The sequence below is a fragment of the Moschus berezovskii genome, chromosome 25, assembly GCF_049115385.1.
Source record: "Moschus berezovskii isolate FMDL1 chromosome 25, NW_MosBer_1.0, whole genome shotgun sequence".
NCBI classification, from domain to species: Eukaryota; Metazoa; Chordata; class Mammalia; order Artiodactyla; family Moschidae; genus Moschus; species Moschus berezovskii.
In genome coordinates this window covers 16,715,788-16,743,631 of record NC_142484.1, presented here as the reverse complement: position 1 = coordinate 16,743,631, position 27,844 = coordinate 16,715,788, and the positions used below count along the sequence as shown (strand labels likewise).

At 37.8% G+C, this 27,844-nt stretch overlaps 1 protein-coding gene across 5 annotated transcripts in view; it reads right to left on the bottom strand.

Annotated features, from left to right (window-relative positions):
* Nucleotides 1–27,844, bottom strand: part of ARHGAP32 (Rho GTPase activating protein 32) — a 194,354-nt gene that overhangs the window by 101,827 nt on the left and 64,683 nt on the right. For 2 of the 5 annotated variants that reach the window (XM_055415880.2, XM_088832349.1), the window contains exons 1-5: nt 23,833–26,288; nt 13,641–13,749; nt 3,830–3,921; nt 3,268–3,309; nt 2,813–2,897 (exon numbers count right to left, since the gene is read on the bottom strand). In XM_055415880.2, coding sequence (XP_055271855.2) covers nt 2,813–2,897; nt 3,268–3,309; nt 3,830–3,921; nt 13,641–13,749; nt 23,833–24,068 — 564 coding nt within the window. In that variant the 5' untranslated portion in view covers nt 24,069–26,288. Of the gene's footprint in view, nt 1–2,812; nt 2,898–3,267; nt 3,310–3,829; nt 3,922–13,640; nt 13,750–23,832; nt 26,289–27,844 lie in introns of those variants that run through there. The other 3 variants (XM_088832350.1, XM_055415882.2, XM_055415881.2) reach the window with 3 other exon arrangements.

The following is a 27,844-nucleotide window of genomic DNA, read 5'->3' as shown; positions in this document are numbered from 1 at the left end:
GAAAAAATGCTCAACATCCCTCATAATCAGAGAAATGCAAATCAAAACCACAATGAGATACCATTTCACACCAGTCAGAATGGCTGCTATCCAAAAGTCTACATGCAATAAATGCTGGAGAGGGTGTGGAGAGAAGGGAACGCTCTTACACTGTTGGTGGGAATGCAAACTAGTACAGCCACTATGGAGAACAGTGTGGAGATTCCTCAAAAAACTGGAAATAGAACTGCCATATGATCCAGCAATCGCACTCCTGGGCATACACATGGAGAAAACCAGAATTGAAAGAAACACATGTACTCCAATGTTCATTGCAGCACTGTTTATAATAGCCAGGACATGGAAGCAACCTAGATGTCCATCTGCAGACGAATGGATAAGAAAGCTTTGGTACATATACACAATGGAGTATTATTCAGCCATCAAAAATACATCTGAATCAGTTCTAACCAGGTGGATGAAACTGGAGCCTATTATACAGGGTGAAGTAAGCCAGAAAGAAAAACACCAATATAGTATACTAACGCATATATATGGAATTTAGAAAGATGGTAACAACCCTGTATACGAGACAGCAAAAGAGACACAGGTGTATAGAACAGTCTTTGGGACTCTGTGGGAGAGGGTGAGGGTGGGACGATTTGGGAGAATGGCACTGAAGTATGTATATTATCATATGTGAAACAAATCACCAGTCCAGGTTCGATGCATGATATAGGATGCTCGGGGCTGGTGCACGGGATGACCCGGAGGGAGGATATGGGGAGGAGGGAGGTGGGAGGGGGGGTTCAAGAAGGGGAACACATGTACACCCAGGGCGGATTCATGTCAATGTATGGCAAAACCAACCAATATAATATTGTAATTAGCCTCCAATAAAAAAATAAAATAAATAAAAGGCTGGTGGGTACCACAGTGTTAAAATATTGAAATACTGTTTCACCAATGACCCATACTACTATAACGACAGTTCTCTGCACAGGAGAAGGGCATCAGGACTCAGCCCCAGTGCTATAATTTATGTCCACTGACTGGTTGTCACACTAGGGGTTCTAAATTAACATTGCTCCTGTTACACTATACATATATAACAATTACAAGTAACTTGAATGTTAAAATCAAAACTATGAAACCTTTAAGAAAAATAATTAGGACAATATCTTCATAACTTCAGAGTACGGAAGATCATCTGAATATGACAGGGAAACCACAAGTTGGAAGATTTATACAAATATACAATTATATAAAATAAAGAATAAAATAATCTACATACTAAAAGCAGAATAAAGTTAAAAAAAACAGGCCACAGTGTGAGAGAAAGTATTTTCAGTTCACATACGAAAACAACAAAGGACTATATGCAACATGAAAAGACTAACATCCAAAGTATGTAGAGCATTTCCCTGAATGAATCAGAAAAATACAAGCAAATCTATAAAACAGAACAAGCAAAGGGCTGATCTAGAGTTTAAAAAACTAGGACTCTCAAATGCCCAATAAACAAGTGAAAAGATGAGCAACTCTATCAGAAATTAGGAGACTGCTAATTAAAATGCAGTGAGAGAGAACTACGTCCCCATCAGACTGGTAAAAATTAACAAGTATTGAACAACCAAGAATGTGGGAAGAATGTGGGACAACTACTGTTTACTGCTTATGGCAGTATACATTTGTAAACCACTTTAAAAAGCAGTTTGGCATCTGAACATCAGGTTTCAAATAAAACAAGAGCTCACTGAGATGCTGTTTAAACTTAAAGCCAAAAACTGACAATGACCCAAATTTCAGACAAATGAAAGAATTGGTGAATTACCTGTGGCATTTGCACACTATGAATTAATACACAGCTCTGAACAAACTGAACAAACTATATCTATATACATCCACAGGAACAAATTTCACAATGTTAAATGAAAGAAGCAAGAAAGAATACATTCAATAATGAAGCGCACCCTGGTTTGACGGGTGGGCTACCCACCCACCCCCAGTGACCCCTGACCCTTCTCACACCGCTCTACCCTTTTTACAATAGCACTTCTGTTCTTGGACATCATCTAAGCTCTTTAAGAATGGGTCTTTGATTTTGGTTGCTGTTGTTCACTAGCACAGCCAAAGCACCTAAAACAGTGTCTCGTACATAGTACTTGCTCAGTAAATATTTGCTGAACAAATTAGAATACTTCCAATTATAAAAGCTCAAAAACAAGTAAAGCTAAATACCATATTGATTAGGAACACAGAACTATTTAAAAGATGTAATAAATACTACAAAAGTAATGGTATAAGTAACCACTGGGGTAGGGAAGACAAATGCAACAAGAGGGACACAAGAAATTTCTCTCTTAACCTAGACTTTGAAATGTACATAAATATGTATATAATATATATGTATAAATGTATGTGTTTTATATACATGGCTACACATAATATACTTCACAGTAAGAAAAACATTGAAAAAAATTACATTAGCATTTCTCTCCCTAATCCTACTCTACCTACAGCTTGACTCTGATTTATCCATCACCACTACGACCCAATTCAGGAGTCAGGTAACAACTAAAACAGTTCATGCTTCAGAACAGTCCAGGAATCTGACAGAAATTCTGAAACTTATACTGATTGGATTATACTGTTTCTTGAAATACTACTAGAAATAGAAGTTAAATATTGGTCAATAGAAAAGAATAGAAATTTTCACATCAACCAACAAGACATCAATAGGAAAAACTACTCCTAGGTGTCACCTATCAGATATACAAATACAGACATAAATACGCCTTGCTTCAGTATGTAGGAAATATCTCAAATATACCTGTATGCTGCCAAACTCAACGTTCTCATAATGGAAATGTGCACATTCAGCCATCTTCGGAAAGTGACCTTTAGTGAAGGGTAACCTGAAGTACATGAAATACATGAGATACAGGATCCTGGAAGAGTCAAAATTACTAAGCCTGAGGAGGAAATAAAACAGGTTTAAGGGCTCATGCAACAAGCAAAACGTTTAATAAGCACATGCGCATGAGCACATATATCCACTCAAACCTTTTCAGAAACACAGAGTCGAATGGAAATTACATTCAGTGCACAGGTCAAAACAAAAACAAAAAAATAAAATAAAAAGCATCGCTACAGTACTCTCCTGATCTTGACCCATGTCAATGGCCCTAGAAAAACTATGCTTTCGGTAAATGTCATGGAGACTGTGAACAGCCTGCTCTAAGCAGAAGCAGCATTCCCACCACAGAACACAAAACCAGCATTTACCTGTGAATGTTGTCACAGCCCATCAGTACTGGATTGGTGGGTCTGGATGCAGAATGAAAATTTTATCCTTGTCTTTCCTCCACTTAGGATAAAAACATAGCTATCTAACCCTTTACCAGGTGAAAAGATGCTTTTTCTATCTAAAATTGAAATGGATACCCTCAGATATTTCACTTAAAACACTGGCATCCACGTTAGGATTTCTCAAATGCAGAGCTGAGAAACAGCGATATCCTAACTCACAATACTAAAACTGACTTTTCTAAATGACTGACAGCATGTATTAAAGGTACCAAAAAAGATATACTTGGATTGTTACTATTGAACAAATGCAACCTAACAGAAAATGACATGAAAGTTATTCCAACAACAAATTTAAAGTATATTTTTAGACATGTAATCTTCAGACCTGTTCTGCTAACAGTTGAGTCATAATAGTATTCAACGTATGGACAGTAAGAGCTCATTTACTAAGAAATCTGGATAAAAGTTTTAGGAGAACTAAAGAACTGATTTTCATTTACTGGAACTCACTTAAAACTCACTGTAATATTATACTTACTTTTTCACATGTTTAACCTTCATACTGGCTGTACTGCCACATGTCTTAAGACTAAGGTCTCCAGGAATTTCTGGAACATCTGCTCCTCTGGCCTTAAAAAAACAAAGACAAAAGATTTATGACCATTTCTTTATTATGAATACATTTTTAAAAGCAGATTATAGCACATTTTAATGGTCCTGCTAACTCCATACCAAAAGAAATACATACTGATTTAATAATCTCTTAAAATTATAACTTACTTGATGTTTAATTGCTAAGAACAAGGAAAAACAGTCACCTAAAACTATTTAACCTTACTGTAAAAGGAAAAATTTTCTGTCAGACTAAGACTTTTCATTCTCTTATAATCACATTTTGAAATCAATTATTATTCTATGTGCCTCAGCACAAACTAAATTCTCCCCCCAAAGCGGCTGGAACAAAATAACCCTGGTTATGATGATTAATAAAAATCTAAGTGATAATGTGAACATAATTAGGAGATCACAACATACATTTTTCACACTAATATTTGAAAGCTCCATCTATGTAATACCTCCAAACTACCCTTAGTCTGCCAGTTTTCTTAGTGATTTTTTAAGTTTACATTCAGCTGCATCATTTTAACAGAAAACTGGAAAATCAAAAGATTCTTCACACTCCAGAGAAAGCAAACATCAAATCCAAGTATCTATCTTAAAAAAACAAACTTATGCTATACAATCTATGACTTGTAACAGAAAAACAACTGCTATAGTTAATGTCAAATAATGCAGTACAGGAGAATAATGCGGATCAAGCATTTAAAATGAGTTAAGAGGGGATTACCAAAGAAGATAAATACACACAATAAACTACTACTTAACCTTTAAAGGGAATGGCAAACCACTTCAGTGTACTTGCCTTGAGAACCCCATGAACAGTATGAAAAGGCAAAATGATAAGATACTGAAAGAGGAACTCCCCAGGTTGGTAGGTGCCCAATATGCTACTGGAGATCAGTGGGGAAATAACTCCAGAAAGAATGAAGGGATGGAGCCAAAGCAAAACCAATACCCAGTTGTGGATGTGACTGGTGACAGAAGCAAGGTCCAGTGCTGTAAAGAGCAATATTGCATAGGAACCTGGAATGTTAGATCCATGAATCAAAGGCAAATTGGAAGTGGTCAAATAGGAGATGGCAAGAGTGAACGTGGACATTCTAGAAATCAGTGAACTAAAATGGACTGGAATGGGTGAATTTAACTCAGATGACCGTTATATCTACTACCGTGGGCAGGAATCCCTTAGAGGAAATGGAGTAGCCATTATGGTCAACAAAAGAGTCCAAAATGCAGTACTTGGATGCAATCTCAAAAACGACAGAATGATCTCTGTTCGTTTCCAAGGCAAACCATTCAATATCACAGTAATCCAAGTCTATGCCCCAAACAGTAATGCTGAAGAAGCCGAAGTTGAATGGTTCTATGAAGACCTACAAGACCTTTTAGAACTAGCACCCAAAAAAGATGTCCTTTTCATTATAGGGGACTGGAACACAAAAGTAGGAAGTCAAGAAACACCTGGAGTAACAGGCAAGTTTGGCCTTGGAATACGGAATGAAGCAGGGCAAAGGCTACACATGGACATCACCAGATGGTCAACACCAAAATCAAACTGATTATATTCTTTGCAGCCAAAGATGGAGAAGCTCTATACAGTTAGCAAAAATAAGACTGGGAGCTGACTGTGGCTCAGCTCATGAACTCCTTATTGCCAAATTCAGACTTAAATTGAAGAAAGTAGGGAAAACCACTAGACCATTTAGATATGACCTAAATCAAATCCTTTATGATTATACAGTGGAAGTGAGAAATAGATTTAAGGGACTAGATCTGATAGATAGAGTGCCTGATGAACTATGGATGGAGGTTTGTGACATTGTACAGGAGACAGGGATCAAGACCATCCCCATGGAAAAGAAATGCAAAAAGCAAAATGGCTGTCTGGGGAGACCTTACAAATAGCTGTGAAAAGAAGAGAAGTGAAAAGCAAAGGAGAAAAGGAAAGATATAAGCATCTGAATGCAGAGTTCCAAAGAATAGCAAGGAGAGATAAGAAAGCCTTCCTCAGTGATCAGTGCAAAGAAACAGAAGTATGGGAAAGACTAAGATCTCTTCAAGAAAATTAGAGATACCAAGGGAACATTTCATGCAAAGATGGGCTTGATAAAGGACAAAAATGGTATGGACCTAACAGAAGCAGAAGATATTAAGGAGAGGTGGCAAGAATACACAGAAGAACTGTACAAAAAAAGATCTTCATGACCAAGATAATCACGATGGTGTGATCACTCACCTAGAGCCAGACATCCTGGAAGGTGAAGTCAAGTGGGCCTTAGAAAGCATGACTATGAACAAAGCTAGTGGAAGTGATGGAATTCCAGTTGAGCTATTTCAAATCCTGAAAGATGATGCTGTGAAAGTGCTGCACTCAATATGCCAGCAAATTTGGAAAACTCAGCAGTGGCCACAGGACTGAAAAAGGTCAGTTTTCATTCCAATCCCAAAGAAAGGCAATGCCAAAGAATGCTCAAACTACTGCACAATTGCACTCATCTCACATGCTAGTAGAGTCATGCTCAAAATTCTCTAAGCCAGGCTTCAGCAATACGTGGCCGTGAACTTCCACATGTTCAAGCTGGTTTTAGAAAAGGCAGAGGAACCAGAGATCAAATTGCCAACATCTGCTGGATCATAGAAAAAGCAAAAGAGTTCCAGAAAAACATTGATTTCTGCTTTATTGACTATGCCAAAGCCTTTGACTGTGTGGATCACAATAAACTGTGGAGAATTCTGAAAGAGATGGGAATACCAGACCACCTGACCTGCCTCTTGAGAAACCTATATGCAGGTCAGGAAGCAATAGTTAGAACTGGACATGGAACAACAGACCGGTTCCGAATAGGAAAAGGAGTACATCAAGGTTGTATATTGTCACCCTGCTTATTTAACTTATATGCAGAGTACATCATGAGAAACACAGGGCTGGAGGAAGCACAAGCTGGAATCAAGATTGCCAGGAGAAATATCAATAACCTCAGATATGCAGATGACACCACCCCTATGGCAGAAAGTGAAGAGGAACTAAAAAGCCTCTTGATGAAAGTGAAGAATAAAAAAATCATGATATCTCAATAGATGGAGAAAAAGAATGTGACAAAATTCAACATCCATTTATGTTATTAAAAAAAAAACACTCTCAACAAAGCCAAGTGCAGAGCAAATATATCTCAACCTAATAAAGGCTGTTTCTGACACAGCCACAGATAACATCATACTCAACAATGAAAAGCTAAAAATTTCCCCCCCCAAGATCAGGAAAAAGACAAGAATGCCCATCTTACCACATCTATTCAACACAGTTGAAAGTACTAGCCAGAGCAATTAGGCAAGGAAAAGAATACAAAAGGCACCCAAACTGGAAAGTGATAGCTTTATAATCACTATTTACTGATGACATGATATTATTATATAAAGAAAATCCTGAAGACTACACACACACACACACACACAGCTATTAGAACTAATAAATCTGGCAAAGTTTCATGATGCAAAAATCACTATACAAAAATCAGTTCCATTTGTGTAAACTAATGGTGAACTAACAGAGAAATTAAATCAATTTTATTTACAACTGAGATTCAATAAATTGAATAAAAAGAATACCCAGGAATTTACTTAACCAAGGAGGCGAAAGACGTAAACACTAAAAACTGTAAGACATGGGAGAAAAAAAAGTAAAAAAGACACAAACAAAAGAAAGATGCCCATGGATTGGGAGAATTAATACTGCTCAAACACTTACTCTATTCAAAGCAATCTTTAGATATACTGCAAACCTTACCAACATTCCAAAGGCATTTTTCAGAAAAATGAAAGTTTTAAAATTTGTATGGAACCACAAAAGACATGGAAGAGTCAAAGCAACCTTGAGAAACAAAGACAAAGCTGGAAGCATCATGCGTCCTGATTTCAAACTATATTATAAAGCTACAGTAGTCAAAACAGTATGATATGGTCAAAAAAATAGACACAAAGATGAATGGAAAAATATAAAAAGCCCGGAAATCAGTCGACTTGTATACTGCCAATAAAATACAACAAAGAAGCCAAGAGTACAGAATGGAAAAAGGACAGTGTCTTCACAAATGGTGTCAGGAAAACCGGACTGTCATAAGAAAAAAGAATAAAACTGAACCACTATCTTATAACACACACAAAAACTAACTCAAAAGGATTAAAGACTTGAATATAATATGTGAAGCCATTAAACTCCTAGGAAAAGACATAGTAGCAAGCTCCTTGACATCAGTCCTGGAGACGATTTTTAGCATTTGACAACAAAAGCAAAAGCATGAGAAACAAAAATGAGACAAGTGAGACTACATCTGACTAAAAAGCTTCTGCAGAGTAAAGGAAACCATCAACCAAATGAAAATGTAACCTATAAAATGGGAGAAAATATTTACAAATCATACATTTGTTAGAGATTAATATTCGAAATACAAAAGAACTCACTTAATACCAAAAAAAAAAAAAGAAAATTCAATTAGAAAAATGGGCAGAGGCTCTGAATAGACATTTTTCCACAGAAGACTTACAAACAGCTAACCTGTACATGGAAGGGTGCTCAACATGACTAATCATCAGTTCAGTTCAGTTCAGTCGCTCTGTCGTGTCCGACTCTCCGCGACCCCATGAATCACAGCACGCCAGGCCTCCCTGTCCATCCCTCAGTTCAGTTCAGTCGCTCTGTCGTGTCCGACTCTCCGCGACCCCATGAATCACAGCACGCCAGGCCTCCCTGTCCATCACCAACTCCCGGAGTTCACTCAAACTCATGTCCACAGAGTCGGTGATGCCATCCAGCCATCTCATTCTCTGTCGTCCCCTTCTCCTCCTGCCCCCAATCTTTCCCAGCATCAGAGTCTTTTCCAGTGAGTCAACTTGTCGCATGATATGGCCAACCATCACCAAATCCCGGAATGCACTCAAACTCATGTCCATCAAGTTGGTGATGCCATCCAGCCATCTCATTCTCTGTCGTCCCCTTCTCCTCCCACCCCCAACCTTTCCCAGCATCAGAGTCTTTTCCAGTGAATCAACTCGTCGCATGAGGTGGCCAAAGTATTGCAGCTTCAGCTTTAGCATCAGTCCTTCCAATGAACACCCAGGATTAATCTCCTTTAGAATGGACTGGTTGGATCTCCTTGCAGTACAAAGGACTCTCAAGAGTCTTCTCCAACACCACAGTTCAAAAGCATCAATTCTTCGGCGATCAGCTTTCTTCACAGTCCAACTCTCACATCCATACATGACCACGGGAAAAATCACAGCCTTGACTAGACGGACCTTGGTTGGCAAAGTAATGTCTCTGCTTTTTAATATACTATCAAGGCTGGTCATAACTTTCCTTCCAAGGAGTAAGCGTCTTCCAATTTCAGGGCTGCAATCACCATCTGCAGTGATTTTGGAGCCCCAAAAATAAAGTCTGACACAGTTTCCACTGTTTTTCCATCTATTTCCCATGAAGTGATGGGACCAGATGCCATGATCTTTGTTTTCTGAATGTTGAGCTTCAAGCCAACCTTTTCACTCTCCTCTTTCACTTTCATCAAGAGGCTTTTGAGTTCCTCTTCACTTTCTGCCAAAAGGGTGGTGTCATCTGCATATCTGAGGTTATTGATATTTCTCCTAGCAATCTTGATTCCAGCTTCTGCTTCTTCCAGCCCAGCGTTCCTCATGATGTACTCTGCATATAAGTTAAATAAGCAAGGTGACAATATACAGCCTTGACGTACTCCTTTTCCTATTTGGAACCACTCTGTTGTTTCATGTACAGTTCTGACTGTTGCTTCCTGACCTGCATACAGGTTTCTCAAGAGGCAGGTCAGGTGGTCTGGTATTCCCATCTCTTTCAGAATTCTCCACAGTTTATTGTGATCCACACAGTCAAAGGCTTTGGCATAGTCAATGAAGCAGACATAGATGTTTTTCTGGAACTCTCTTGCTTTCTCCATGATCCAGCGGATGTTGGCAATTTGATCTCTGGTGCCTCTGCCTTTTCTAAAACCTGCTTGAACATCTGGGAGTTCACGGTTCACATATTGCTGAAGTCTGGCTTGGAGAATTTTGAGCATGACTTTACTAATCATCAGGGAAATGCAAATCAAAATTACAACAGGTTATCACTTCATACCTGTTAGAACAGTTACTACCAAAAAGATAAAGAGGCATCAGCAAGAATGTGGAGAAGAGAGAAAACAGTACCTTTGTGTACTTGTAGTATAAATATAAACTGGTGCAGCCACTTCAGAAAACATTATGGAGGTTCCACAAAAAATGAAAACTGGAACTACCACATACTTCAGCAATTCCATTTCTGGGTATTTATCTTAAGAGAATGAACACCCTAATTTGAAAAAGTATCTGCATCCCTTTGTTCATTGCAGAATTCTCCACATTAGCCAAAAAATGGAAGCAACCTAAGTATTCACTGATTGATGAATGGATAAAGAAAATGTGGTATATATACAACAAAGGAATATTATTCAGCCATAAAAAGAAAGAAATCTTACCATTTACAACAACATAAATGGACCTTGAGGGCATTATGCTAGCTGAAATAAGTGCCAGGGGAAATATCAATAACCTCAGATATGCAGATGACACCACCGTTATGGCAGAAAGTGAAGAGGAACTAAAAAGCCTCTTGATGAAAGTGAAAGAGGAGAGTGAAAAGTTTGACTTGAAGCTCAACATTCAGAAAACGAAGATCATGGCATCTGGTCCCATCACTTCATAGGAAATAGATGGGGAAACAGTGTCAGACTTTATTTTGGGGGGCTCCAAAATCACTGTGGATGCTGACTGCAGCCATGAAATTAAAAGACGCTTACTCCTTGGAAGGAAAGTTATGACCAACCTAGATAGTATATTAAAAAGTAGAGACATTACCTTGCCAACAAAGGTCCGTCTAGTCAAGGCTATGATTTTTCCAGTGGTCATGTATGGCTGTGAGAGTTGGACTGAGAAGAAGGCTGATCGCCGAAGAATTGATGCTTTTGAACTGTGGTGTTGGAGAAGACTCTTGAGAGTCCCTTGGACTGCAAGGAGATCCAACCAGTCCATTCTAAAGGAGATCAATCCTGGGTGTTCATTGGAAGGACTGATGCTAAAGCTGAAATTCCAATACTTTGGGAAGGATCGGGGGCAGGAGGAGAAGGGGACGACAGAGAATGAGATGGCTGGATGGCCTCACCGACTTGATGGACATGAGTTTGAGTGAACTCCGGGAGTTGGTGATGGATAGGGAGGCCTGGTGTGCTGTGATTCATGGGGTCGCAAAGAGTCGGACACGACTGAGTGACTGAACTGAACTGAAACAAGTAAATCTTTTGAAAGTTCTCATCACAAGAAAAAAACCTACAGTTATATATTGGTAATGGATGCTAACTAGACTCATGGTGAACATTTCACAATATACATATATACAGAAACATTATATTGTATACCTGAAACTAATTCATAATATAGCAATTATATCTCAATATAAAAATGATTATTTACAAAATTTTTAAATTTTTAACAATTCAGAAATCTCTGATTTTCTTTTAGATATATATTTAAAAACTAATATTCTGGCCATACAATACAAATCAATAAAAGTTCAACACTTACGCCCTTTTATTTCTAAAGCTACTAAAACATTAAATACATGAAATTGTTTTGGAGAAACATTTATAAGGGTTTCTCTTAATAATAAACTTCATTCTCAACATAATATTTAATACAGACTATTATTGAAAGAGAAAAAGGTTCCCAACTTTCTTTACTCTTACTTCCTCATTAAAATTAGTATAACTTTCTAGACAAAGTGTAGTAAAATAGCAGTTCAAATCTCATTTATATCCTTTTCATCATTCACTGTACACTTTTTGCAATCTTGCAATGTACTATTTATTGAGTATAATCATTTTTAAAGAAAACTATAGCACCTGCCTTCAAGAAGTTTACACATAAAAAAATTAGAGTACCAATATAAAAATAAAAGATACTAAAAACATATGATACAAACAGTAATCTCCATAGACAAACCAATGGGAACTCCAGGAAACAGAATGCAATTACTTTTCATGTATACAGCATATGACATTTTAATACAGAGTAAATGAACCACCACAGAACAAATATCACCTTTCTTCCCATTCAGTAAACTCAATGTAGATTTACTGCAGGTTATCAAAATACAGGAGCAAACAGTGAAAGATTTTTACATGGACGAAAGAATTTATTGAATATCCTTTCAATGGCATGCTGGAACCTCCACGGATTACTTGATTCAATAGGGAGGTGTGGGGGGCCTATTTGTTTTGACTAGACTATTTCACATGTCTTAGAGTAGAAATTTGCAATGTAACATTATGCTAAAAGGAAAATATCAAGACAAGAAACTATTGAATTCTATAAATGCCTTATAAACAATGAATATGCAAGTAAAATCATATACTAATAAACTGAAGTGTTTGGCAATCCCTGAGTGAAAAGGCATTTTCAAAAATGAAATATGTAAAATCTTATCACAAATCTGCAATGACAAATGAACATTTGCATTCAATTTGGATAAGAATCACTAACTTTTAACTTTAATTAAGTAAAATGTTATTCTCCACAAAACAAATTTCATTGTTCTTATTGATGGATATGAATTACAAAAAGTTATAAAAGATTAAATGGATAACTCAAACTTCTGTGGAAAAACTACACTGCAAAGGAATTTTCCACCTAACTATTAACAAACAAAAACTGCTTTTCCAATATCTCAGTGAATGTAAACTCCATTCTTCAGGTTGATCAGTCAAAAAACTTGAAGTCATCCTTGACATCTCTTTATCTCATTCTCTATGTTCATTCATTAGTTTAAAAAAAAAAAAAAACAGTTGGCTCGATCTGTGAAACTATTGGTACATCCAGAGTCTAGTCATTTTTTATATCTACCATCCTGGTTCAAGCTACCATCATTGTCCATCTATCATAACAATCTTCCAACTGGTCTCTATCTCCTCCTCTTGTGCCTCCTTCTTTAGCCTACTCACAGCGATGAGAGATTTCCTATAAAATTTTAAGCCAGATCATGTCACTTCTTGGCTAAAAATCCTCCAACGGTTTCCCAGCTTACTCAGCATAAAAAACCAAAGTCCTCATATAATGGACTACAAGAAACCACTTCTCTGATCTCATCTTTTCCCAGTTCAGTTTCAGCCACATCCTACTCGTATGCCTTCCAACTTGCTTTTTAATTCTATGCCACAGCCTTTAACTTGTTCTTCCACTGCCTAAAATGATCTATTCCCAGGTAAACACACTCCCTCACACCCCTCAGGAGTCTGCTCCAATCTTAACTTCCCCTAGAGGCCTTCTTCCCATCCTGTATAGGGAGCAACCCTCTTCACACTGTGTTCCACCAGTCTGGGACCCCACCACTCTGCATTATTTCTACAATGGCATGGACCACCACATGACATACTATACATTTAATTATTTGCTACTTCTCCTACCTCATTAAAATATAAGCTCCACAAAGGCAGGAAATGTGGGTGTTTTATTCACAGCTCTGCCCGAGAGTCTAGAATTAGTGCCTTGAATAGATTATTTGCTCAACAGGTATTTCCTGAATAAATGAGTAAAGCAACAGCAAAAAAATTTGTTTCTGTGAGTAATGCTTCCCCTGTTCCTTTTCTTTATGTAAGTAAAACATACATACACACATTTGCATAAAACTGATTTACCATTGCACTAAGTGTTTCCTCCCAGTCAGGCCGCTCGCGAGGGTGAACGTTTCTGTGTAGTTCTGGAACAAAATCATCCTCTTCAGAATGTACTGAGGACTTCATCTTCCTAGAGACCAAAACATGAAAGACTCTGATAAGAATTCCCATTTCTAATAAGGCCTTCCAACAACTACAATCCAAAGGATACGTCTAGACCTGGATATTTCCAATTCAAAGGAAAAAGAAGAGAGTACACTTTCTTTAAATTGTGGGAACAAGCTTTACTAACTTGCTTTCTCCCTCATTAAAGAACTGTTTGATTCTGACACACACTCCTTTTATATTTTTTGAGATTCTTGTTCATAACAAAAAAACTACACTTGATAGTAAAAGTTCCACAGAGAAGTCTAAGAGACACGTTTCTTGAGAACTGACCTTAGGGACTGCTTACTCACAAGCGTATCTTTTCTTGATCTCTGGAGTAAATCCCAAGCAGCAATACAACTCTGCTTTTCTCTTTCATTCCCCACAGTCTTTATATCTTTTAATTTCTGGTTTTAGTCTATTTATGTCTGCTTGTGAAAGAATGTATTTAAATTCTACTGAAGAGAAGAACATCTCTGAGACATAACTAATGTGGTCAGTTTGGTGTTCTAAGTTGTAAAACTGAAGCTACAAGGTGGCTATGTGTCTGTAAGTGATAAAAGTTAGTATCTGTCATCATAGGGAATAATATACTTTCCTACCCTCAGAGCATATTAATAAATTAGATTGTAAAGACCAACCTTGATAGCATATTAAAAAGCAGAGACATTACTTTGCCAACAAAGGTCCGTCTAGTCAAGGCTATGGTTTTTCCAGCGGTCGTGTATGGTTGTGAGAGTTGGACTATAAAGAAAGTTGATTGCCGAAGAATTGATGCTTTTGAACTGTGGTGTTGGAGAAGACTCTTGAGAGTCCCTTGGACTGCAAGGAGATCCAACCAGTCCATTCTAAAGGAAATCAGTCCTGGGCGTTCATTGGAAGGACTGATGCTGAAGCTGAAACTCCAATACTTTGGCCACCTCATGCAAAGAGCTGACTCATTGGAAAAGACCCTGACGCTGGGAGGGATTGGGGGCAGGAGGAGAAAGGGATGACAGAGAATGAGATGGCTGGATGGCATCACCGACTCGATGGACATGAGTCTGGGTAAACTTGGGGAGTTGGTGATGGACAGGGAGGCCTGGAGTGCTGCGATTCATGGGGTTGCAAAGAGTCGGACACGACTGAGTGACTGAACTGAACTGAAAGCCCCTTAAAATATTAAAGCTATGTTCCGGCTGGTTTATATGGTCTATTAAGTGCTTCAGTTCAGGTCAGTTCAGTCGCTCAATCGTGTCCGACTCTTTGCGACCCCATGAATCACAGCATGCCAGGCCTCCCTGACTATCACCAAATCCTGGAGTTCACTCAAACTTAAGTCCATCGAGTTGGTGATGCCATCCAGCCATCTCATTCTCTGTCATCATAAATCTAATATTCCCAGAATTCCCAGAAAATAAAGAAACTGAACTTCTAACACTAACAGGGTTAGCTATGTTGGTGGTGAAAACAGAACAGAGGTGATTTCCAAATGAAAATGCCTGATAAAATTCTTACTACATACAATTTTACCATGCAAAAATCACAAAAAGTATCAATAGGTATATAGTGAAAAATCTTCCTCCCTTCCCTGTCTCCAGTCTGCCCATTAAATTCCCCACTTTATATGCTCTTTCAGACTTTATGAATATATGTACATTCATATACATAATTTTTCATGTATATTAAAGAATATATCCACAAAAAGCAAAGTATAAAAGCAATGTATAAATATGCTATTCTTTGTGTAAAAAATAGAATAACTTTATTCCTTCATCTCTACCCTACTCTTTACACCTGGGTCTCGTGCATTGCCGGCAGATTCTTTACCATGTGAGCCACCAGGGAAGCCCCCAGAATACTGGAATGGGTAGCCATTCCCTTCTCCAGGGAATCTTCCTGACCCAGGGATCAAACCATGGTCTCCCTCATTGAAGGGAGATTATTTACTGTCTGAGTCACCAGAGAAGCCCATGTTGTTCAGTAGCCAAGTTGTGCCCAACTCTTCACAACCCCAAGGACTGCAATACTTTTTACATAAAAAGTATCATGTTTCACACTGTTGTGTAGTTTTCTAATATTTTCTGAAGGACTTTCCATGTCAGTATATAAAGAGCTTCTTTGCTATTTTTATAACTGTGCAACTCTGGGAGTTGGTGATGGACAGGGAGGCCTGGCGTGCTGTGATTCATGGGGTCGCGGAGAGTCGGACACGACTGAGCGACTGAACTGAACTGAACTGAATATACCACTGTGGAATATCATAGATATTCCATAATTTAACTCATCCATTACTAGTGAATTCTTCAATTATTTCCAATCTTTCACTATTACAAACTATACTACAAGTTTATAAGATGTCATTTCAAGATATGTTCAGTATATATGAAAGGCAAATACTCAATGATGAAAAAAATTCTTTTATAAAGTAGCCCATTTTTCTGTTGGATTTTTGGTCTTTTTCTTATCTCTTTTTAAATTCTTTAAAGAAATTAGTTCTTCATTTGTAATATGAATTCCAAGTATTTTTAACAGGCTGTCATGTGTCCTTGCTTATTTTGTTTTCTATAATGCAGATGTTTTATATTTTATGTAGCTGAATTTCACAACCCTTTCTGAGTTTTGCATTTTAAGTCATTTCAAAATGCCATCCATGATCCAAAACCTATTTTTAAAAAAAATTTTCCCATGTTTTCTTTTGAATTTTTCGTGGTTTCATTTAATACATTATACCTTATTCAATCATTTGGAAATTATCTTTGGTATGAGGCAGGTCTCCAATTTTCCTTATTTTTCACAGATGCATAGTCAGTTTTCCCCCCAAAGAATTCATTGAATAGTACATAATGTTCCCGTTGGCTTTGGAGAAGCCATCTTTGCCATATCTTCCTATGTATTAGGGTAAATTTCTAGGCTTCCCATTTCACCCCCTTATGCCCTCTATTCATACCAGTACCACAAGGTTTTAATCGCTGAGACTTCATACCATAGTATCTGGTTGCACTCATCCTCTTCCTAGCCTTGCTTTTTTTTCTCTCCCCAAAGTTTCTTGACTCAATTACTTAGTCAAGGTCAATTTATTTCAAAACCAAATTACCTAGGTTTTTAAAAAAGCATTCTTATTATCACATTAACTTTATAATAAACTAACATCTTTATGATGTCGACTATTTTGTTATGAACAAGGTATGTATCTTTTCTTTTGTTCCAAACTTCTATGTCCTTCAGCAATATTTTAAATTTTCTTCACATAGGTCTTGGAGTTCCTTCAGTTCATTTCAGTTCATTTCAGTCGCTCAGTCGTGTCTGACTCTTTGCGACCCCATGAATCACAGCCTTAGTAAGTTTATTTCTGAGCATTTCATCTTTGTTGTTGCTCTTAAAAATGGCACCTTTTCTTCCACTATGTCTTCTAACTGGTTACTGTTGGATACACTGTTAGTAGCCCTGTTTTGCAAATGGGAAAACTGAAATGTATTAACACATCTCAGGCATTCCAGATGCAATGGACCGCTTTCTACTAGAAGATCCCACCTCCCAGCCTGAAGAGGACACTGAAACAAGCAAGTCTCACCTCTGGAGACCCACTGGACTGGGTGACAGACACCCGAAAACTGAAATGTATTAACACATCTCAGGCATTCCAGATGCAATGGACCGCTTTCTACTAGAAGATCCCACCTCCCAGCCTGAAGAGGACACTGAAACAAGCAAGTCTCACCTCTGGAGACCCACTGGACTGGGTGACAGACACCAAGATTCTGCCTCACTGAACGCTCCCCTCAGAAGCTTTCCCTCAAAAGCCGTGAAAAAAACTACCTGTGAACTTCTCATTCAAGACTGCATATATGTTGAGAAATGGAGCTTTCCTTCTCCAAGTTTCTGAAAAGGCAGTAAGTCAAATAAAAGGAAACTAAATCCTTAAAAGATTAACACTGGGTGGGTTCAGCAGGCCAGAAATCTTCAACTTCTGGAAGACAAAGAAGCAAATGGGATCACACTGACCGGTAAACCAGTGTGGAATAACAGAGGTTCAAGGAGGCTATACTCCCACTTCTCCCCACAACAAAAGAGGCACTTGCCCCCAAGGAACTAATAAAAACTAGAAAATTACTCTGTAAATAAATTTAACAATCAATTAGAGGGACTAGGGCTATTAACAAGGGTGTGTTCACCTAAGAAAGGCAGAAGCTATAGCATCATGGGACCACCTCAGAAAATCCAAAATGGGAAGAGACAGAGAAGAGCAATATTGACCTGAGCAGTAAACAGCTGCGATTCTTTCAGTCAGAACAAACAGAACATGCATACTTAGCGAACAAAGCTACAAAGTTAAAGCAGAAAAGACAATAACCTAAATGCATTATCATATAAATATTAAGTCAGTGATACATAAGAACAAGAACACTTAAAAATCACTTCTCCACTCAAACTGAATCTGAAAGATTAAAGAGAAAGATGAAATTAATGGCCTAAAGAATAAGAAATACCTCAAATCACAAAATCAAAATGTGAAGATCAATTGCTCACCTGATGCAAAGAGCTGACTCACTGGAAAAGACCCTGATGCTGGGAAAAATAGAAGGCAGGAGGAGAAGGGGGCGACAGAGGATGAGGTGGTTGGATGGCATCACCGACTCGATGGACATGAGTTTGAGCAAACTCAGGGAGATGGTGAAAGACAGGGAAGCCTGGAGTGCTTCAGTCCATTGGGTCACAAACAGACATGATTAGCAACTGGAAACATCAATGACAGATACATCATGAAAGAAACACTAAGGAGATCAAATATGCAATAAATAGATTCCATGAGGAGAAAATTATTACTGATAAAAGAGGTAATAATTAAATTAACAATAAAATTCTAAAAATCTTTCCTAATATGAAAACTTAAATCTATAGACTGAAAGCCACTGAGGTCCAATTAAAGATTTGATGACAAAATACACATAACTAAGAATAAAAAGAAAATTTTACATGCATTCAGAAAGAATAAGTTACCTACAAAGGAAAAGAAAAAAAAATAGCAATGAGTATAGGCAAGAAATCAGAGTACATCACTCATAAACTTATCTGAACAAAAGATTCAAGAAAATATCAACTAAATAACAAATGGACCAGGACAGACACATTAAGATGGAATATGATTAAAAAGGAGAGGAAACAATGACACATATAACTAAATCTGACTGAATGGCAAAAAATAGTAAAATCATTTCAGTAAAACACTGGGCTTGGGGGTAGGGACAGAATTTGTTGTATCGTTGCTAAGTCATGTCTGAGTCTTTGAGACCCCGTGGACTATAGCCCAACAGGCTGCTCTATCCATGGCATTTTCCAGGCAAGAATACTGGAGTGGGTTGCCATTTCCTTCTCCAGGGGATCTTTCCGACCCAGAGATTGAACCTGCGTTGCCTGCATTGTGGGAGGAAGGATTCGTTACTACTGAGCCACCAGGTAAGCAGGGGCAAAATGGTGATAAACAAAAGACTCATGGGGGGTTCAGTTCAGTTCAGTTCAGTCATGGGGGATTAGGGGACTGAGAGAAGTACTCTAAAGACCTTATCTTAAAAGGAAGGGAAACAGGGAGGAAAAGAGAGAGCCAAGATGAGGGGAAACAGCACACGTGAGGGAAAGAAACTGATTTGAAAATATGAGAGCATGAAAAGGAAGCTAATCACTAATGGAAAGTAAAAGGATAACAGGCGACTTCAAAAATTAACGGCTTTGCTTGTTCTGATTGCACTCTTCCCAGGTTTGTCACTTTATATACATATTTTAAAAGACATTGACTGTATTACATTTATAAACAGAGCTTTAAGTGTTTCAAGGAATTTTAATTACTAAGTTTGAACATGCAACTGACTGTTTAGGGGGGCTTAATGCTTAAGCTGAATCCAAAACTTAAGGAGAAATAAGATTTAAAATTTTTAACTTTAAATACACAACTTAATAGCCAGGAACTCTGATACAGTTTTATAATTTTCTGTGCTCTCAGGCCCTTCTTGTACATTAAAAAAAAAAAACCTCAGACAGACATAAGAAAGGCTCACCCTGGATTCCATCCCAAAGAGTTTAATTAGTGAAATACCAAGAAATTCTTGTACTGGCATGCTTCATGGTTAAGACAGACTCATTTCACACATTAACAAAGACAGCCTAATGGCTAGACTCCAACACTGAACAAAATTTTCTGAGATTAAGCGACGTTCATATCAGACTCCGACTACCATTAAATTTATTATTTATATGAGACTGATGAGATGACTTTGGGTGAAAGTTATATTTCATATTGAAAGAATATTTCAGGGAGTAAACTATACTCCAGATCACACATCCAAAGTTACAGAGTAATAGAAATATCTTTTCTAGTTTTTTGCAAAATACACATTTTTTTTTGTATTGTACATAACAGACTATTAAGGGTGTGATGACCACAAAAAGTCACAGAGTTTAAAATAGGTCTGGGTGTGACACTGATATATATGTCAATGATAAACTGTTATTGCTACCTCTCTATCCTGGGATTCCTAAAATGAGAAATTTCTACAGAAGACAAAAGAACAGTGAACATATTAAAAGCAAAGAATTGTGGGTTTCCAGAGGAATTTAGCCATTGAAATAGCCATCCTAGATCTGAAAGAAGATATAGATCTGAAAGAATATCTAGATCTGAAAGATCTAGAAAAACTAACATATTCCAAGCCCTTGTTACCTATTTGGACTGCTGCAAAATCTTTCAATTCAAAATCTTCTTTTACCTTATTTCAAATAAGGCAGAGAATGAATAAAGCAAGCAAGCAACCAACCAATCAGATGCATGAACCATTCATTATTAGCTTTATGATGCTATAAACCAACAAACACATTTCAAAAAAAAATTAAAATATGTACGCCATATTATCTAGCTTAACTAGAGTCAGAAGCTTCTCTTCTTAAAAACAACTGTCTTATAATGGAGATAAAAGTGAAGATCTGACTGAGATCTGGGCATCTGTAGACTCTGATTTTTAAAGGTATACAAGTTCTAAAAATGTGATTTAATTATACACACATATCATCTCTGTAAATGTTTCAACTCTATGTCATTGTCTGTCATACATACTAGGCTATGTATCTAGAATAACGTGATACTAGAGAACAGTAATCAAGGTCATATGATAAACCTTTCTGCCCTCAAATGCCAAAAAACTATACCCACTCATGATCGTGAGTCAGTAATAATTCCCAGGTGTCCTCCAGGTCGTTATCTTTAAAAGGTCACATTGTATGCACTATTTCACTTTTATGTTGGCTGCATAACTGATATATCACCAGTGCTCAAAAATTCCTCAAAGAAGGAATTTCAGAACTGAGAAATAAGTTGTAGCTTCTTAAAGGCTGTTATTTACTAGAAAATAACATTTAGCAGCAGATATAAAAATTTTTTTTACAAAACTGAAGTCTTTTACTTTCAACATTAGTTATACTTATCTACACATACTGACAATATGGTTTATGTGGCTGTCTGAGCTACAAGTTCCTCATCTGAAAATGGGAAATAACAATACCTACTTGTTAAAGGTTGGGGGCGGGAGGAGAAGGGGACGACAGAGAATGAGATGGCTGGATGGCATCACCGACTCTGTGGACATGAGTTTGAGTGAACTCCGGGAGTTGGTGATGGACAGGGAGGCCTGGCGTGCTGTGATTCATGGGGTCGCGGAGAGTCGGACATGACTGAGCGACTGAAGTGAACTGAACTGAATTGGCTATACCCCAAAACAAAATTTTTAAACTTTTTAAAAAATATAAGAAAAAAAAGAATGAATTTAAATCTAATTCATAAGTTAGATGGAAATTAGACTGTAATCATAACAACAGTTTAGTTAATGCATATCAGCACAGATTTTAAAGAAACAGGTAAAACTTTTCTATGTTTTTTAACTATTAACCTGATTTTACAAAAACAACTGTCGCAGACAACACTGAGTTTACCATAGCTTCTCTCAAGGTTACAGCTACAACTCCCATTATCCAACCCTCACCTTCGACACCCACACACATTTTTTCTGCAAGGTATCTCAGCTGGAACATCAGGGTGAAAACTATGCAAGCCCTCTGCTGCTCATTTCCTCATGTCTGACTGCTGAACAGGTGAGAAACACTGCATGCAACGTGGCCTTGCCTTGATCTCTGTCACCCTTATAAATAAAAGAAGATCAAATCTCAAAGACATACTTGGTTTGGGAGAGTCATGATGACAGTCAGATATGAAATAATATTGTCAACAGGACAAATGCCCTAAGGAGTCATGGTTTCCTAAAGCAATGCACCACCTAACTCAGTTTCTCGGGGATGAAAATGTAGTCCCATAGTCCTAAGGAGAACAAAAACTCAAGTCTACATAGGTGAACTGTCAAAAGAAAACCCCAGACAGCCTCCTGTTGCCTTGCAAGTAAATGGAGGATCTTGGAACCAAGTCCATCACAGCAACAAGGACCAGGCTGTCTCCTCCTTTGACAAACAGGCCGAAATAACTTCCACGACTTTAACACCAGGCCAAACAGTTCTCACACAATAAATACCTTATTCCCACTGACTGTTCATGACACATGGAGCGTATTTAAGACTATGGAATATGTGATATGAAACATCAGCACACCTTGGGAGAGAAGTAGCTTAGGCCAGTAAGAAAGGCTAAAATAAAAACTATAGAGAGAATGAGAAAGTTGACACAAAAAAAGACTTTCACATGCTAATAAAATGGTCATTTTCATACTTTCATACTTTTAACACTGTGAATTATTCCTTAAAATTCAAAACATACTTCCTATTCATTTTAACCCACACTAAATTTGTTAATCAGTGGTATCAAGAGTTCCTAACATTCAGTGTGATACATGTGAAGTGTTATTGTTCAGTCATGTCCGACTCTTGGCAACCTCACAGACTGTAGCCCATCAGGCTCCTCTGTCCGTGGAATTCTCCAGGCTAGAAAACTGAAGTGGGTAGCCACTTCCTTCTCCAGAGGATCTACCCAGGGTCAGAATCCAAGTCTCCCGCAATACAGGCAAATTCATTACAGAATGAGCCACCAGGGAAGCCCCAACATTCAATCTCATCTGTCATTTAACCTAGACTTTAAAAGTAAAATCTGTGAATAAAGAAATCCTTTGAGAAAGACTCTTTTTCGAACAGTAAAGACAAGATCTGATGAAAATAATGATCCAGTCTTCTACCCAACTACCCATAGATAAAATTGTAAAAGGTGTTTTAATTGTCCATGTGGGTGGCAGTGATAATATGTAGTACAAACTTCTTCGAGGTTTTTTTTTTTAGTATCTCCAAAAGAATTTGTTACACCTGTTGAAAAATAAAAGCCTCCTATTTGTAACAGCACAACAAAATTAATACACAAATGGTACTGTGTGTACAAGGCGGGTGAGACCTCTTTCTTCGCTAATGCATTGAACTTGGAGAGCTGCTTAATCAGGTGGCCTTCCCAAACACTTCATTTATAAAGATACAATTAGAGATCAAACCAAGAGAGATTTGCTGGGGCAGGTGGGAGGAGGAGAGCTATAAGGTGAGTGAAATATAAGGTCAGAGACTTTGATCCATGAAATAATTAATCTGGATGTAATCAAAATGTTTCATACACATGAACAAAAGCAGCCACAGACACACACACGGGAACATATTCCAAGGAAAAAAGAGGAAGAAAAATTTCTTAGAATCAGATCCAAGTCACTTCTGTTAGGTACAAATCAGATACAGGAAGGGGTAATAGTTCATTATGAGTCTCTACCTGAAATTCCTGAAATGCTACTACAAAACCTGTCTAACACCTTCTCTTCCTGGTGTTCTAACAAGTCATTTAAAATGCCTTTTACAAGCGCAGGGCAAGTTATGGAATGAAGAATGCTGTATACACAACTAGAAACCCGTACTCTTCAGCTCCAAATCTTCCCCCAGAGAAAAGAAATCTTACTGAAAAGAGGTTAAAACAAAGAGGATGGGAGGGTTGGGGAGCACAGATGAGGGAGGTGGAGGGAGGGACAAAGGTGATACAGAGAGAAAGAACGGACTGGGATTCCGTATTTACCTGAAATGCTCTTCCCCTTCCCCCTCTTCACTGCCAGTCACCGGGGTTATAACTTCCGAATCCAACCAAAACACACTATCATCTCCCGATGTGCCACTCTCACTTCCAGCCTCCATCGTGTCTTTCAGAAGTTTAAACCTCAAGGCATGGGCGAGAGCACGGCAGTGTCCAGGCTGTTCAGCTCTACCGATGTACACACAGGCATGCCGCTCGGGCACCAGTAATAACGTGATCATGCGGGGCCAAAGGCTGTTACGTGCAAGGTTAATTACAGCTGAGGCAAAGACAGGAAGTCCCACGAAGCACCCTCAATGTGTCAGACTGCTACACCTGGGACACCGGACCCCTCCCACTGCCTTAGGCTGCGTGACCTACATAACCAAACACACAACCCAAATGAAGGTGAGTTTTCACCAATTCCTATTCATTTAATAATTATTTCTCTCTTCTCAAGCTTTCTAGCTATTAGGTTGACTTTTCTTACCTATATCCCTTTTCTACCTCAGTTCAGTTCAGTCGCTCAGTCGTGTCTGACTCTCTGCGACCCCATGAATCACAGCACACCAGGCCTCCCTGTCCGTCACCAACTCCCAGATTCACTCAAACTCATGTCCATCGAGTCAGTGATGCCATCCAGCCATCTCACTCTCTGTCGTCCCCGTCTCCTCCCGCCCCCAATCTTTCCCAGCATCAGAGTCTTTTCTAGTGAGTCAACTCTTCACATGAGGTGGCCAAAATATTACTATTTTTTAAATTTTTATTAGATATAGTAGACCTGAAAAGCACTGTGAACCAATTCAACATAATTAAAATGTATACAATTTTCACACAACAGTAGTGTAGAAATTCTATTCCCGTTCCCCTTAAATTGAAGTACAGCTGATTTACAATGTCATGTTAGTTTCAGGTGTACAGCACAGTGATTCAGTTATACATACGCGTGTGAGTGTGTCTGTGTATTCTTTTTCAAACTCTTTTCCCTTACAGGCTATTACAAAATTATTGAGAATAGTTCCCTGTGCTATACAGTAGGTGTTTGCTGGTTATATATTTTATATAGTAGGGTGTATATGTTAATCTCAACCTCCTAATTTATCCCTCCCCCTGGTTTTTCTCCTTTTCTAAGTCTGTGCGTCTACTTCAATTTTGTAAATAAGTCCACTTGTATTTTTTTTTTAGATATAAGCAATATCATATGACATTTGTCTGTCTGACTTGCTTCATGCAGTATGATCATCTCTAGGACCATCCATGTTGCTGCAAATGGCATTACTTCTTTTAACTTAAGCTGAGTAATATTCCATTATGTATAGGTACCACATCTTCTTTATCCATTCATCAGTCAATGGACATTCAGATTGCTTCCATGTCTTGGCTATTGTAAACAGTGCTATGAACACTGTGGTGCATGCATCTTCTTTAATTACATTTTTCTCCAGATATATGCCCAGGAGTGGCACTACAGGATCATATGGCAACTCTACTTGTAGTCTTTTAAGGATCTTCCATACTGTTCTCCATAGTAGCTGTACCAATTTACAATCCCACCAACCGGGCGAGAGGATTCCTTTTTCTCCACACCCTCTCCAGCATTTATTATTTGTAGACTTTTTGATGATGGCCATTCTGACCAGAGTAAAGTGATGCCTACTTCATTATACGTTTGATTTGCATTTCTCTAATAATTAATTAGTGATGTCAGGCATTTTTTCACATGACTGTTGGCCATCTACATGTCTTCTTTGCAGAAATGTCTAGTTAGGTCTTCTGCCCATTTTTTGATTGGGTTGTGTTTTTTTTTTTAATATTGAGCTGTATGAGCTACTTGTGTATTTTATAAATTAGTCCCTTGTCAGTTGCATCATTTGCAAATATTTTCTCCCATTCTGTAGGCTGTCTTTTCATTTATGATTTCCTCCATAAGAGGAGGAAACAAGAATAGACATATTCAGAGACATATAGGTTTCCTTCATAAAGGAGATAAGAACATACAATGGAGAAGAGACAGTCTCTTCAATAAGTAGTGCTGGTAAAACATTCTCTAACACAGTATACAAAAATAAGCTCAAAATGGATTAAGGGCCTAAATGTAAGACTGGACACTATAAAACCTTTAGAGGAAAACACAGAACACTTTCTGATATCTTTTTAAATTCACCTCCTAGAATAATGGAAACAAAACAATAAAACAAATGTGTCCTAATTAAATTTAGAAGTTCTATCTCTTGACTTAAGAAAGGTAAACATGAAATTAGAAAGGGCTCTGGACCCAGCACAATGAGAGGCACACTTATAGATCTCAGAATTAAGGAGGATCACAATATACAGAGAAGATAAGCAAGGTCGAGGGACTTGCCCATCTTCACGCCTTCTAATATTACACCCATCTTTCCTTCCCCTCAGTAATAACTGCCATATACACCTTTGCTCAGGTATCCAAAGTGGGACACAACAGCCACGCCTGTCCATGGCTTTTTAAAGGAAAAAAAAAAAGTATCATAAATGAAAAGTTGCTGACAATTACAGAAATAGAAGCAGGCAACATTTTTACATGTAACTTAAAATGCAGACGCATAGAGGAGCAGTAAAATGACTCGCTGGGAAATGAGTGAAAAGTTCAGCATCTCCAAAACCAGCAACAGCACAACTGTTACTTAAAAAACAGCCAGGCTGGTACCAACCACCAAGGTACAGGTGTCTGCCTTTTACTGACAAGCCTGGTTTTGCACTAAATCTGACCAGATAAAACTTTAAAAGGCATCTACTGGGATACCCTTGAATTTTCATATTTGAAAATAAAGGAAATGAACCATCCAGTTGACTTTGTTTATAAGGTACCTTTCCTTTCCACAAAACTACAATTTATATATGTGTTACTATTTTAATTTTGTTGCTCCATAAACTATATAGTTTTAATCTACTGACCACGTTGGTCATTCCAAAGAGATAGTGAGGAGATGGAATTAAATTTAACCCGTTCCTCATTTCATCCACTGAAATAAACTCCCAATGGATCAAAGATTTAAATGTAAAGATAAAACCATAAAAGAAAATCACAGGAAATCTTTTGATCACTTCACTGTGAGGAAGTCCTTTCTAAATATAACTTTAAGAAGCCTTGAAACCACAAAAGACTGATACATTTTACTACATACAAATTTAAAAATCTTCCCTAACCAAAAAAAAGAAGTCTTTAATTATGAATAAAGTCAAATGTAATTAATTAAGTAAAAATATTTGGAACCTATCACAATGGGTTAATTTCTTTTATATATATATATATAAAAGGTGCCTATATATCTTTAAAATCCAACAACCCAAAAGATAAACAGGCAAAAAGCTTAAACAGAATAATAACAGAAAGACATGAAAGAATCATAAAAACATAATAAAACTTATCTACTTCATTCAATAAAAATGAAAAAAGAAACACAATAAGATGCCTTTTTAATCTATCAGGCAAAGATTTTTTTAAAGTTTTAACAAGCTGTCTGAAAGAAGATGTGGGAAAATGCATATACACTGTTGGTGGGAATATATACTGGTATAACCTCTGTGCAGGGCAATTTGGCAAAAAATCATGTGCTTTCATAGATCCTATTTATCTTTCCTTCTAATCATTTATTTGACTCTTTCACTCTCATGGTTTATTTACCTCCCTTCCTCAAGCACTTTCAAACATGAAAAAGTACACTGGAAGCAGCATTTGCACACAGAACACCATGGGCAGTCTGGCTAATGTGAGAGCCTCAGGAAGTCTCCTCTTCCAGTCCTGCTGTCACATCAGACTCCCACCTCTCCACCCCGCATCCCCGCTGCAGGGAGAGCCTCCCGTCCTCCCAAGCTGACTTACGCACCAAGCAGTTGTTCAAGACTTGTTCTCATAGTTCTGACTGTGAAGCTTTAAAAAAAAAAAAAAAAATGTGCTTAAGTTCAGAATCAACACGTGGTCGTTCTTCTTGCTCTCTTCTTTGGTAGCTTAGGAATATCTGGCAAAAATCAAAGACAGAGG